This window comes from Prunus avium, chromosome 1, assembly GCF_965620075.1.
Source record: "Prunus avium chromosome 1, drPruAviu1.hap1.1, whole genome shotgun sequence".
Lineage (NCBI taxonomy): Eukaryota > Viridiplantae > Streptophyta > Magnoliopsida > Rosales > Rosaceae > Prunus > Prunus avium.
In genome coordinates this window covers 57,163,421-57,176,817 of record NC_142284.1, presented here as the reverse complement: position 1 = coordinate 57,176,817, position 13,397 = coordinate 57,163,421, and the positions used below count along the sequence as shown (strand labels likewise).

General features: G+C 38.7%; 2 protein-coding genes across 3 annotated transcripts; both read left to right on the top strand.

The window, feature by feature from the left end:
* Positions 1 to 195: 195 nt before the first annotated feature.
* LOC110751896 (uncharacterized) lies at positions 196 to 1,363 on the top strand. 2 transcript variants are annotated; one of them, XM_021952437.2, is made up of 2 exons: positions 196 to 469; positions 619 to 1,363. In XM_021952437.2, exons 1-2 carry the CDS (start codon positions 414 to 416, stop codon positions 1,136 to 1,138), a joined length of 576 nt encoding a protein of 191 aa, XP_021808129.1. In that variant the 5' UTR covers positions 196 to 413; the 3' UTR covers positions 1,139 to 1,363. The 2 variants fall into 2 exon arrangements, with proteins under 2 accessions (XP_021808129.1, XP_021808128.1); XM_021952436.2 differs by having other exon boundaries at positions 196 to 495.
* Positions 1,364 to 7,113: 5,750 nt separating this feature from the next.
* On the top strand, positions 7,114 to 9,275 carry LOC110751989 (Protein kinase superfamily protein). The gene has a single exon (XM_021952561.2). It carries the CDS (start codon positions 7,472 to 7,474, stop codon positions 8,987 to 8,989), a length of 1,518 nt encoding a protein of 505 aa, XP_021808253.1. The 5' UTR covers positions 7,114 to 7,471; the 3' UTR covers positions 8,990 to 9,275.
* Positions 9,276 to 13,397: the final 4,122 nt, after the last annotated feature.

The following is a 13,397-nucleotide window of genomic DNA, read 5'->3' as shown; positions in this document are numbered from 1 at the left end:
TCTAATTTTTCTTTTAATTTAAAATTTTTTAATATTAAAAAAGTGTGAATTTACCAAATTATCCTCATTTAATTAATAATTTTAATTCTTCATATTTGAATTAACCAAGGGCATTATCTGGTATTTTGAATGTTTCACCATTCTCTTTCCTTTGCTTTATATATATAGATAATGTATAATTATTTATTTAACCCAATAAAACACCCCTATACATGTTTTGCGGCTTTTTGTTGTGTGGCCGTCGGCCTACAAAAATCTCTCTTCTTTTCATCACACCTTCCCCTCTCTCTCTCTCTCTCTCTCTCTCTCTCTGTGTGTGCATGAAAATAGAAATTAACAGAACAACAAAAACAAGAAGATGACAAGCAGCAAAGGAACCACAGCAGCAGCAGCAGCAGCCGCCCAACCAACCCATGAGTGCTGCATGTGTGGGGATTTTGGCTTCTCCTATGAGCTCTTTCAATGCAAGGTTTGCCAATTCAGATCTCAGCACAGGTCCCAAATTACACAAACTACTCTTTTTATATGTTTTTAATTTCTTCTTTTAAATTTTGGGTTATGATCAAAATTCATTTATAATTCAATTTTGACAGTTCTATGATCCAATTTCATGTACAGGTACTGTAGCAATCTTTACCCAAATGCAGAGTCTTACAGAATTTGCAATTGGTGCCTTACCCAGAAGGAGGACACAAAAGAAAAGTCCCAAAATTCCTCAAACTCTTCATCTTCATGCAGAAAAGAAGGCCAAGATCATGACCCAACCAAGATCAACAAGAAAAAGAACTCATCAAAAACCAGTGATCATCAGAACAAGCAGGGGCATGGAGGTAATTCATATGGGGGTCTAAGGGGCACCATGCAGCTGCAGCCAAGTGGCCCTATAAAGAAACAGAGATCACTTGATCCTCATCATAATCATCAGGGTTTTGGATCACCATCTCCATCTCCATCTCCATCTCCAAAATCTCCATCCACCAGAAAGAGGATCCTCACAAATGGGCAGAAGGAGGCTGAGAAGATTAGGAGGACAAGGTCAGAGGAGATATCAAACTTAAACAATCGGATCATTACAAGGCAGGTCTTTAGGAACAAGGTGAGAAGGTACAAGCTTTTGGATGAGGTTTCAAGTCAATGACTGGTTGACTGCCACTAGTTCTTCCCATTTTCTTTTTTTCTTTTTTCTTCGCTTTCCCTCTCTCACTCTTTTTTTCCTCTTTCTTTTAACATACAAATATAATTACCGATAGAATTTGGTTCAATGTACAGAGCCTATATGTGTTGTGGATAAGGCTAGTGGCAAGTTTAATGTAGCGTATGGGAATTTGCAATAACTATAGAAACTGAGACCACTTGTATGTCATTTTCAACTCGGCTAGATTTTGACGACGAATGTGTTAATTTTAGTAGAAATTTTTTTGGTTTTTATAACCAGTTGTATACATATTCGCATAAATAATTATATATGAATAAATAAAAAACCAGTTGTGTTGTGTACATGTTTATATCTCACCGATAGGAGGGCCGGATATAATTAAGAAGTACTTGAGGGAAAGAGAGATGGGAAGTCAGAATTATGGCTTTGCGTGTCGGGGAAAAAGCTCGCTACCATACCACCATAGAACAAAAACCCCTATGTATAATTTTTCTATCGTATTTTGAAAAAAAAAAAAGAAGAAAACTTAGGTTAGATTTTGGGTTCAAGTCCTAGCATCCGTGTAGTGTGTGTAAGTTTAGTATGTTATTGCCTCTCTCAATAAGAAAAGTCCTTAAAAAAAAAAGAACCTAGGTATAAAAATAGGTATAATCAAATGTACCTACAACAAATTAATAAACAAATTATTAGGTACAATCAAATGTAGCTACGTTATTTTATTAAAAAAAGAACCTAGCTCTCTCTCTCTCTCTCGGAAAAAAGAAAAAAAAACAAACAAACGAAAGGAACCTACATTTTTCCACTCAAAGTGGGATATCTAAAGATTCCAAGTTGCTAAGGTACAAGGAACATATCGAATTCTCTGGATTTAATTGGAAAGCTTGACAGATTCCATGGAGAAAGATCAGAATGCTAGCACGTTGTAAAAGAATATGTAATTAGTTTTTTTTGTATATAATCCTCAAATAGATAGGTTAAAAATATTGGAATAAGTTGACTTGGAAAAAGGCATGGTTTCATCGTCTGGTGGGTTAAGTCCATAGTCAGAGAAATACAAACTCCATATCTGAATTATAACTCTTAGCCAAAGAAACAAAGTGTTTTTAATCCAAAAAGAAATGGTGAGTTGCAAACTAAAAAGAAACAAGAACATCTAATTTAAAACTCTCACTCAAACGCACCGTGATCTTTTTATCAACTAAATTAACGGAATGTAATTGCAATAACTACCGTGAGACAACTATAAGGACATTAGTGGAATGTTACCCCGACTATATTGACCATTTTCCATAATGTGGTCCTACTGATAATGTGTTATGAATGGCTTTGGCATGGCACCTTGAAACAATTTTCATCATCATGGTCATGTGCAAATTCGTCAATATGATGAAACTAATATTCAACAGCAAATAGCTAATTCACACGTGTTTTCATGATCACAATTCTGAAACATGTCAAAAGAAATGACGATCCAATCACGCAACCCAACTTAAAAAAAGAAAAAGAATTGCAAAAATTTCCAGCCATTCTTAGTGCTTGGCCACTGCCTACCTAGGGTTTAGTATTGATCCAGATTTTATGCTCACGTTATACCCTTTTGCAAATGACTTACTAGAATTTTTATTTTATTTTTGCAATCTTACATTTGCTTGTAGCTTGGAAGCATATATTCACTTTTGTTAGATATGATGCCTTTAATGAAAAGTGAAGTGACATGATCTATTAGGGGTGGGCACGGTCCGGATTGGATCGGTTTTAGGTTAAAATCACGGCCGAACCAATTAAAATATAACGGTTTGGTTTGGTTCGGTTTGGATAAAAGTTATAAGGGAAACCGAACCAATCCAAACCAATTTAAGACGGTTTGGTTCGGTTTGGTTCGGTTTGGTTCGGCCGGTTTGGGCCTAAGCCCAATTCTCTTTCTTTTTGCATTTTTTCAACATTATTAGCCCAATTATAACCAACAAATTCACAACTTACTTCTTACATAAATCATCTTCTAGAGTACGAAACCGTTCTAAAGCTCAAAAGGTCATAAAACTTCATATTTCACTAACTAATATAGCTCAATTCAAATATTCATATATAGTTATTAACTAATTAGAGTATTACACATATAAAATAAAATAAAATAAATAAATATACACATAAACGGTCCAGTTTGGTTTAAGCCGGTTTACAAAAGCTCAAAACCAAACCAAACCAAACCATATACGGTCCGGTTTGGTTTGGTTTTGACTAAAAAAAAGTCAAACGGTTTGAAAACCAAACCGGTAATTACGGTTTGGTTCGGCCGGTTTCATCGGTTCGGCCGGATTGATGCCCAACCCCATGATCTATCATCCTAAATTGCAAGTACACATTACATGGACTAACTGGACAATGGAAATTGGGGAATGGGTATTGAGGGCGCTCTTCAATTCCAGTCTCCACATTGGAGACACATGAGGCCCTGAAACCATTGGGTCCATGATTGCAAAATGGGCCACATAACTACCCATCAGCTATTTTGTATTAGGACTTTCATGAGGGCTGCACATTTGTTTTTTAAAGGTGTTTGATATATTCCTTATAACATTGTCAGCGTGACAGTTGACCAACTTAATAAATAAACATATCTTCCTACAATAACCACTCAGGTTGGGTAAAATTCTTTCCACTATTTACCCAAATCGACGGATGGAATCTGAAGATCTCTCTCTTTTTTATGAGCAGATTGAGTGAAATCAAAGGGGTACAATCACATCGTTTTCTACCGAGGATTCTAGCCAGAGAGGAACACCTTCATCCCAAATAACAATATCGTGACACACTCGAAAGCATTATTAGCTACCATATTACAACATCTAGGAATATAGTTGTCATCAGAGGCAAGGTCCTCATCTTCTTTTCAATTGATGAATAACAGCTTGAGCATCTCTGATGGTCTTAAGTGCAGCCAGCCACGCTGAGTTTTGTAATAAGCATGGGCCATCATATAATTGAATTCTTTAACTGCTTTCTGGTCTAATTAAATTCGTCCAACCCATAGCCATAATGTGAACACTAGATATTCTTGTGCTGTCTGTCTTGCGCTGAAGGACGATGAAGACTATTTTTTATTTGGTTGATTTTCAATAGAGATAGATAATTTTGATTATCAAACCACATTGCTCAAAACTACACATTTAGGGCTAATTTCATGAATGATCCCTTTTTGGCTTTTGAATTTCAATTTGTTTTACTTTATTTTTGGATATTCATTTGTTTGCTTTCTTAGGTAGATTTACAAGTTGACACCTGCTAAGTTTTGATAAGATAAGATCAAAAACTCTCACAAATCATTTGAACATTATTGGGAGGCAAATCTTGTCAAGATAAAATCATGATTTACAAGTGTGGACTAAGTTGAAGAAAATAAGGGTGCATTTTTGCTCACCACTTTAACCATAGGTGTTCCTTCATCACCATCCTCAATGCTTGACACGTGTCCATAGACATAACCATAGTTAACTTTTACTTTGTATTTATGGAATCATAATTACACCTATAGACACGTGTCAAGCATTGAGGATGATGATAAGGGTACACCTATGGTTAAAGTGGTGAGCAAAAATGCTCCCAAGAAAATAATGGCATGGCATTTTCCATTTGGTCTACCATGCATGTCATGGCCCCCACCATCAAATCTTCCAGAACAGAAAAATAAAAATCAAATCAAATCAAATGCTCCCCATGTTTGGTTGTCTTCAAGTGGAGGGGAAGTCCAACTTACTGTTGATGTTAGGTTGTGAAATTCAAATGGCTTCGGGGTCAAAACGCAGCCCAAGTCCCCAATTAACTCTACGTTTTGGAGTGCCGTTAAAGCCAACCACATCATGCCTCCCAATCACGCTTATGTTTCTCTGTTTTTCTTTTGTTCTTTTCTACGCTTTATATAAAAAGATCCAATCAATTTCTAATTAGTGCCCCCAAGTTCCTTATCCTTATCAAAAGGGAGTGATTGCTTTTTCTATACGAGCAATATTAGAAGGTGAGAGTTGAATTTAAGAACACAAGTATAAGGGTAAATGCTCTTAATCATTTGAGCTACAAGTTAATTTCAGTGATTTTTGTGGTGAAATTATATCATTAATATCAATGAAGGAATCTATATACATTGACCCACCATGAAAGAGCAATTCATTATTAGGGAGTTTTTACTTAGTGACAAATATAGTGGTTACTATTACTTTCGAGATTCTTTCTAAAAAAGAATAAGGAAATTACAAGTCATTTAATCTAATCATTAATGAAATTGCAAAACTAGTAGAACTCAACTTCACCATTTGGGCATTTGACTTACTATATCATGCACCATTTCTTTCTAGGGTTTTTAGGAGCTATGGACCCTGAATTTTGTACCCACTTGAGCTTTAGGCATTCAACTTTCAAAATGGCTTCCACTTTTATTTGTAACTTCGGTCATGGAGTAACTTCTGTTACTTTTTTCCGTCAAAATGATGGGCAAATTGGTCCTTTTAAGTGTTTAGTCATTTTTTTGTTTTCTAAATTAATTTAAAATTAAAATTAAACAATTAAAAAAAAAGAGAGGTAAACTCAACCCCAACCCCCAACCCTCTCTGCTCTTCGTCTTCTTCTCTCATGGGATTAGGAGTTTCTCTATATTTTTTCGTTCAATTTTTGCTTTCCCTCTCTCAACTTCAATGGCGATTTGGGTGAGGTATCATAAGTAACAATCCTATCAAAGAGAAAGAGACAGAAACATGGAGACATAGAGGGGAGGGAGAGGAGGGTCGTGCAATTTGTAGTGGGTTTATGGCAGGAGGTGGCTGGGGGTTCGTCGGTGGAGGAGGTCGTTGGGCTGCTCTTTTTTCCTGAACACATAAAATGACCAATTTGTCCCTCATTTTGAAAGTTTGAGAGACTAAAGCTCAAGTAGGTACAACTCCTAAAAAATCTTTCTTTCTATATCTCTCATCGAGGAAAAAAAGGAAATACATTTCATAAGTAAGTTTTCTTCAATTGCACGCCTTGGTGAGGGGGCACCGGCGTCCCCAAATAAGGTAGCTGATAGTAGAAGAAGTTGCTACACTTGTTTTCTCCTTTGTCCCATGAATTACGTTATTGATTACCTACTCTTTACATAAATTGTGCACGTAAAGCACATGCCCCCAACTCTAAAAACCTACTTTGTACTATCGTTTTGTCACCGTCGTCAGCCCTTCACCTGCTACACACTCTCACTCATATACCTGAATGACGATGCAAATGTAAAGAAAAATTTATTACAATGTGAGCTGGGTCCACCTTGGATGCAAACCAAATGCCATCCATTGGAACACAAATATTTGGAAGTTTATTATTTTTTTATGTCCCAGTAAGCTCCAAAACAATCCGTCACTAATAATGCTTATAATAATATATGCTATCAAACAAAACCAAAGAATGCTACCAACAAAATTCATTAATTAAAAAGATGCTCAAATGAAATGATGGCATTGGTTACATTTTGTTTGAACTTTCAACTTTGATGGATTATCAGTCAATGATATATTCCTTGATCATATCTGTTAATTACTTAATTACAAAACCAATTCCAATTCATGATGAGGGTTTATCTGAATAAAAGCTTATGGTTATCAAAGTGGGACAGCCATGATTATGAGAGATTATATAATACATCTTGTACACGTGTTATAATATAAGTGGATATTTATAGATACTATTTCCTTAAAAGGGGTCGTCTACTCATATTATAACACATATACAAGATATATTACGTAACCATACTACCATAGTATTCTATAATTTCTCAATACTATAATATCTCAATGATGATGAAGCAAAAAATTTATGGGTCCACCACAAGGCCCAATTTCTTTAAAGACCAACAACCCCAAGAAATGCCTATAAAAGTTGCACTCTTTTGCGTGTAAAAAACAATAAAATAATAATTTTAAAATGATTTTAGATAAACCCCACTTTAGCCAAAGTTCAAAATTTTGCAAACTCCTTTGATTGTTTTCACATCTTCCCTTTCTTTACCACAAAAACAAAAGCTGTGAAACACATTACCTCACCACTGAAGAAGACTTTAAGCACCCAAAAAAAAACCAACCCCCATTCTCTCTTTTGCACTAATGGCTTTTGCGGCTCTCCACCACCACCTCCCCCTACCACCTTTTCCTTTAACTCCTCCTTTTTCCTTTCAATCTCAATCTCTCTATCTTTACTCTCACCATCTCGAAGAACCCACCACAGAATCGACCACCCAAGCCCAGTTCTCTTTGCCTCTTCGCTGTTCGATTAATTGACTGTGAGAAACTAAGCTCAATGGGCTACCTCTCTTGCAATGCAGAGTCGGCGATCGCAACCTGCGATCCGTACAACTGGGACCGCAGAAGAAAACCCAAAACCAACAAAGCCAAACCCAATAACAAGCCAATCAAGATCAGGCACTTTTACTACGACGACCTCGTCGCCGCAACAAATGGCTTCGCCGCCGAGAGTTTTCTGGGCAAAGGAAGCCACGGCAACGTCTACAAGGCCGTTCTCGACGGCGGCAGTCTTGTCGCCGCCGTTAAAAAAACCAAATCCTCCCAAACAACGTCGTCGTCGGCGAGCCTTCACAACGCGGAGAACGAGATCGAGATTCTCTCCAGAGTTCACCACCCCAGGCTCGTAAATCTCATCGGGTTCTGCTCCGATTCGGCAAACGACACTAAATTGATCGTCGTCGAGTACATGCCCAACGGCTCTCTCTACGACCTCCTCCACTTGAACTCCAGACCGCCCGGTTGGACCCGGAGGATCCGGTTCGGGTTACACGTGGCAAAAGCGGTTCAGGCGCTCCACTCGTCCAGCCCGCCCGTTATCCACCGCGACATCAAATCGTCCAACGTTTTGATCGACAAGGACTGGAACGCGAGGCTCGGCGACTTAGGGCTGGCGCTGAGGGGACACGTGGAGGACGTTCGCATAAAGTGCACTCCACCGGCGGGGACGTTAGGGTACCTCGACCCGGGCTATCTTGCGCCGGGGGATCTGAGCGCCAAGAGCGACGTCTTCAGCTTCGGAATTCTCTTGCTGGAGATTTTGAGCGGGAGAAACGCCATTGACGTGAACTACAGCCCGCCGTCAGTGGTGGACTGGGCCGTGCCGATCATAAGGCGCGGGGACTTAGCCGGAATTTGCGACCAGAGAATCGGACCTCCGGCTGACCCCGCCGTGATCCGCCACGTGGCCGTATTGGCCGCGAAGTGCGTGAGATCCACGGCCGAGAAGCGCCCGACGATGGCCGAGGTCGTCGAGTGTCTGAAGGTGGTGAGCAAGAGAATCCACGCGCCGCCAATTTGGAGTTGCCTGAAGCGGCGCGTGAACATGAAGCGCGTGGAGAACGGGAAGCATCAGCATCGTCGTGGTGAAAGTCGCGAATACGAAGAGGTTGGAAATGCGAAGTTTGTGAGAGGAGGGAGCAGGAGGAAGCTGAACGGGAAGGTATCGAGTGTGCTGGGCGCAGAGTGCGAGGGGATGATTGATCGACGCGTGGCGAAATCAAAGTCAATTGGGTCGGTGAATGAGATTAAGGCGTGGGGCGGGAATAATCAGGTGCGGAAGGGTGCAGGGGTAGCGGTGAAGGTGCCTTCGGTGGTGAGGCTGAACAAGTCGAGGTCAACGGGGGTATTGAATAGTCCAAGGATCGTGCGGTATCAAAACAGAGGATTTGTGTTTGAGTTTGGAGGGAGGGAAGTTGATTCAGTGGAGTTGGATATGTCCAAGTGGGTGATTAGTTTGGAGGGTGATGAGAAATCTGAGAGGAAGATGCTTGAGAAACCTCTGGTTTCTATGTAACAAAGTGGTTAATTAGATGATTAAGAAGTGGGATTTGGATTATTTTTGTTGGGGATTGGAATGTTGTAGAATTAAATATTTATAACTTTTTTGGGGCAAAGTTCATATTGGTCACCCCCATAAACAATGTTTGTATTTTGATTCTGACCCACAAAGAAAATTGTTATATGTTTGTACGGCATTGTAGATTGAATTTGATCAAAGTGATTCTCTTTGTTTTTTTAATAACCATTTTGGAGATGGTTATCTGAATGCATTTTTCCTTATCCAGTTCAGAAACTTCAAATGCCTATATTTGCAATACTATAGCTATGGCTAGTACACTAAATTTGCAATGCTATCCAAACTAACATTGTCCGTTTATATATAGCATCCCTCACATGTCAAAGCACAACTGGTATTGATTTCTAGTTGCAAAACTATCCCTCACACGTATTAAGTCACAATTCTGAAATTCGGAAACTTACTGAGCTGTTTCTGGAAATCGAAGACTGCATATTTGCTTCAACCCTACATCTAAATGACACTTCCAAACCTATTCTGAGTTATAGGAAATGCAAACATAAATTTCATACCAACAATCCTTAATATCCCACCGAGTAATTTAATTTCCCAAAATTTGAAAGTACTCTTTCGAAAATACGTTTTATGAATTTTACATACAAACATACACACCCGGCAGATATCCCATTGTATATACAAATGAGTCGACATTTCTTAAAAACCAGAAAGACTGATTAGTAGGAAAGTTAGGTCAGTAAGTTTCTAGAAAACTTAAAACCGGGAAAATTATATAAATAGGGTGCAAACACTTGAAAGTTTCCCGATTTGTGGCTGCTGTCATCCATTTAAATGCTCAGTCTTCTACTTACCAAATGGTGGATGGTTGATGGTTGATGGTCCACAGTTTACTGAGGTTCTGTCTGTCAGTTGGGCTGAATTCCAAAAACATTTTAATGCAGTGATCATCTTTAAGATTCTGTCTGTCAGTTGGGTTGATCGCAATCAATGCTTCTTCTTCCGTATTCGATACTTATTAATGCAAATTGGCAATTGCTCTTTAGGCTTTCTTCTGTTTTCGTATTCGTATGGTTTTTTAATTTAACCAAATGTGAAATGTGGTTCCTGCTCAAGCTTGCTTCATTGCATTGCATGCCGGTCAATGTCAGCTAGAAGGTTCATGAAAATAAGAAATGTAGAATTTCTTTCTGGATAATAGAACAAGATAATTAGCTAAAGATAATACTCATTTGACATATGTTTATCACACAGCCAATGAAGGCCTCACATTCAGACATTATTCATCTTTACCAACCATCGGCCACTGTATTTCTCCCACGACCTATATGAGTGAACCGAGAATAAGGAATTCGAACTTAAGACTTTTTTCAATATTGAGTAGGAAAAAAAAATACCGTTAGACAAAGAGCTAATTGACATTATACAAGCATCGGATGAGTTCAGTTTTTTTTTAACTATAAGGGTACATCTGAAGCCCAATCACCATCTTGAATACTGTGTCCCACACCATTAATTTCTTTGTCTGTGTTAGGGATGCATCCCCATCATCACACATGGCTTTGTGTTTGTTTCCTGTGAGTTTGATGCTTACGTTGAATGAATGCACAGAAATATGAAGTATGAAGCATTTATTGAACATGGCAAAATAAGATGAAATGATCTCCAGTGAAATGCCTAATTCAAACAGTCTTCTTCATCAATGAAGGCCCAACTTGAACTCTTTAAATCGGCTTAACTCACCCAAAGGCTTCATGGGCTAAACCCAAATCCTTATAGGGCACAAATGGAAACAATTTCTAAGGGAGGAACACAATAGAAAAGCCCAATAAGGTAGGGATTGGAAAGACAGTGGGCTTGCCACCAATGCATGAAGCTAATCTATGCCCATAATTCTTCTTCTTTCACTCCCTTTCCTCACGTACGTGAAACACAAAATGCATCATTTGGAGACACATGTAATGTCAGTGTTTGTTTTTTCTTCTTCTGGTAGCACATGCTCTGTTAGTTGTTGTGTTAGTTGGGATCATTTGCATAAGAGACTTGGAGTGAATTTGTAATGAAAGGACTGGTTTGGTTAGGAGAGGCTACTCTCTTAGAATTAAAATGGTTGCTGGAGGGAGGACCACCAGAGAGAGAGAGAGAGAGAGAGAGAGAGAGAGAGAGAGGGGTAAGTGGACAGTAGAGAGAGAGGGATGTGAGAGAGGTTTAATAATGAAATAGGAATGGTAAAGATATCAATGTTTGGATTATGAGAAGCAAAATATGGAAAAGCCTGCCAGAAAGGATGGAAATGTAGGAAATGAAGGGTCGGGGGTCAGAAAGCCCCAAACCCCTCCACAACTTTTTCTCTATCTTGTCATTGTCACTGTCCTTGTGGTCCCTTTCATTTCCCTGCTGCTGCTCTATTTCTCCCCGCTTTCTTCCCTCATATCAAATCTCACTCACTCACTCACGAATATAATTTACACAAACATCAAAAAGAATCTACCTCTACCCGAAATCCCCGACCCAATTATATTTCTGAAACGCAACGGAAAATCAAGTTTACGGACCATTGCTCCATTGGTTGCTGATGGCCTTCCTTGTCCTCCGGCGGAGTTCACCCATCAGTAATTAGTTTAGTTCTTTTTGGTTGTGGGCTTGATTCTAGTTTGCCTGCATCTTGCTTGTAGTTCTGTCTTGTTGTTTTTGCTGGCGGCTTTGGCGCAATTCAGACCCAAAAAACAAAAAACAACAAAGCATAAATGAGAGAATTTGATGCGTCATCGAGGTATATCTCATTCTGTCTATAGTACTCGTTACGTGATCTTGTTGTGTCATCGGGATATATCTAACATTCATCGCATAATGAATCTTGTAAAGTATATCTTTCTTTGTAAGTAACATACGTTCTACAAAATAACATCCACACACATCAACGACTAAAAACCAGTCACGAGTACAAGCACCACAGTTAACCCTACCATTCTCCATGGCACACATATTCCACCAATGTTTTTGAGTAGTAATTATGCGAGTCTGGCCCCTTTCTATTAACACTACTGTAACCAATAAACCCCAAGCTCTCTTTATGTTGAGTGTCTTTAAAGTTGAAAAGTGGTTAAAAGAAGTGGGAGGGTGTTTCCTGGTGGCTGACAGGCGTTGCGTCAGATAACCACAAGCAAATTAGCAAGTAGCAAGTAGCCTAGCATGTAGCAAGCAAGCAGGCTTTGGTTTTGGCATTCGAGGGTAAGGTGGGGAATCACATGACGTTTGGATCACATCACCTGCCAAAATAAAACAAAAAAGGAGAACTTGAAATTTAAATCAGTTTCGTTGCGTCATTAATTAACACAAGAACATAGGGCATCACACAAAAATTGAGCTCTACTTATATTATTCTCAGCATCATTTCCTCCGTACACAAATCTTTAGTGAAATTTGGACACCCTAGTTTATTTAATGTTCGCTATTATTTTGTAGGCCAATTTTAGTACTGAATTTTAGAATCCATTTTCACTTTTATATGCACATTATAAAAAAAAAAATGTTAGGAGCTAATAACATGGTCTAGTAAGTGAAAAATGATCTGGAATGGTATCAAGTTTGAACCTTCATGTCACTTTAATTGTGCGTGTGTGCGTGTTTTAAACTCCTTCCCTCTTTTAGTTTAGACAATCACCTGTATTTCCAAAAAAATTTGGGAATGCACACTCATACACATGTCTTAAGACATAAATATCCGATACATGTAGACTTGCTAATCCAAAGGTGATTTCTTCTATTCCATATCCGACAAGATTCACTGGTCCGTTAATTACACGATTTAACAATTCACTAAAATTCATCTACCTTAGGCCAAATTTACAGTGCTTGTTGTACAAATCTGTTGCTATTTTCCCCTTTTTTTTTCTTTAGACTCTCTCATGTGTGTGTGTGTGTGGACCTGAAGATCTCTGTCACTGTGAGACTACCAGTAGAGAGTAGAAGGAGCCCACTCTAGCAGACAAGTCCACATCAACCCAACATATCAGTCCTCCATACTCCAATGCTCCATGCTGAGGGGTGAGTGTCTAACGGCCAGTTGACGAGTCCAATCCTGCAGAACCCAATCCAATCCAATCCAACTATCCACACTCCAAAGTTAGTTGCTTCTTCCTTATCCTTGTAATGGCATCATGGCGTGGTTTAATTTAATCCATCCACTACTACTATATATTTGTGAGAAATCACCTCATATATAACATGATTTTGACACTGCTTAGACTCAAACATACACAATTATTATGTAAGTTGAAGATAGGGAAGAGAAAACCAATATACAATGCGATGAATTAATTTGTGTTCTCCCAGGGAAATCTTATGAGTTTGAAGGATTATTGGAAGTTATTGCACAGGATTTGTGGTT

What these genes read in the sequence shown, in the direction of transcription:
- LOC110751896 (XM_021952436.2), top strand. Translation starts at nt 359, where the DNA reads ATGACAAGCAGCAAAGGAACCACAGCAGCAGCAGCAGCAGCCGCCCAA. An exon ending in CAATTCAGATCTCAGCACAG is followed by an intron (nt 496 to 618) that starts GTCCCAAATTAC and finishes TTTCATGTACAG; the next exon opens with GTACTGTAGCAATCTTTACC.
- LOC110751989 (XM_021952561.2), top strand. Translation starts at nt 7,472, where the DNA reads ATGGGCTACCTCTCTTGCAATGCAGAGTCGGCGATCGCAACCTGCGAT.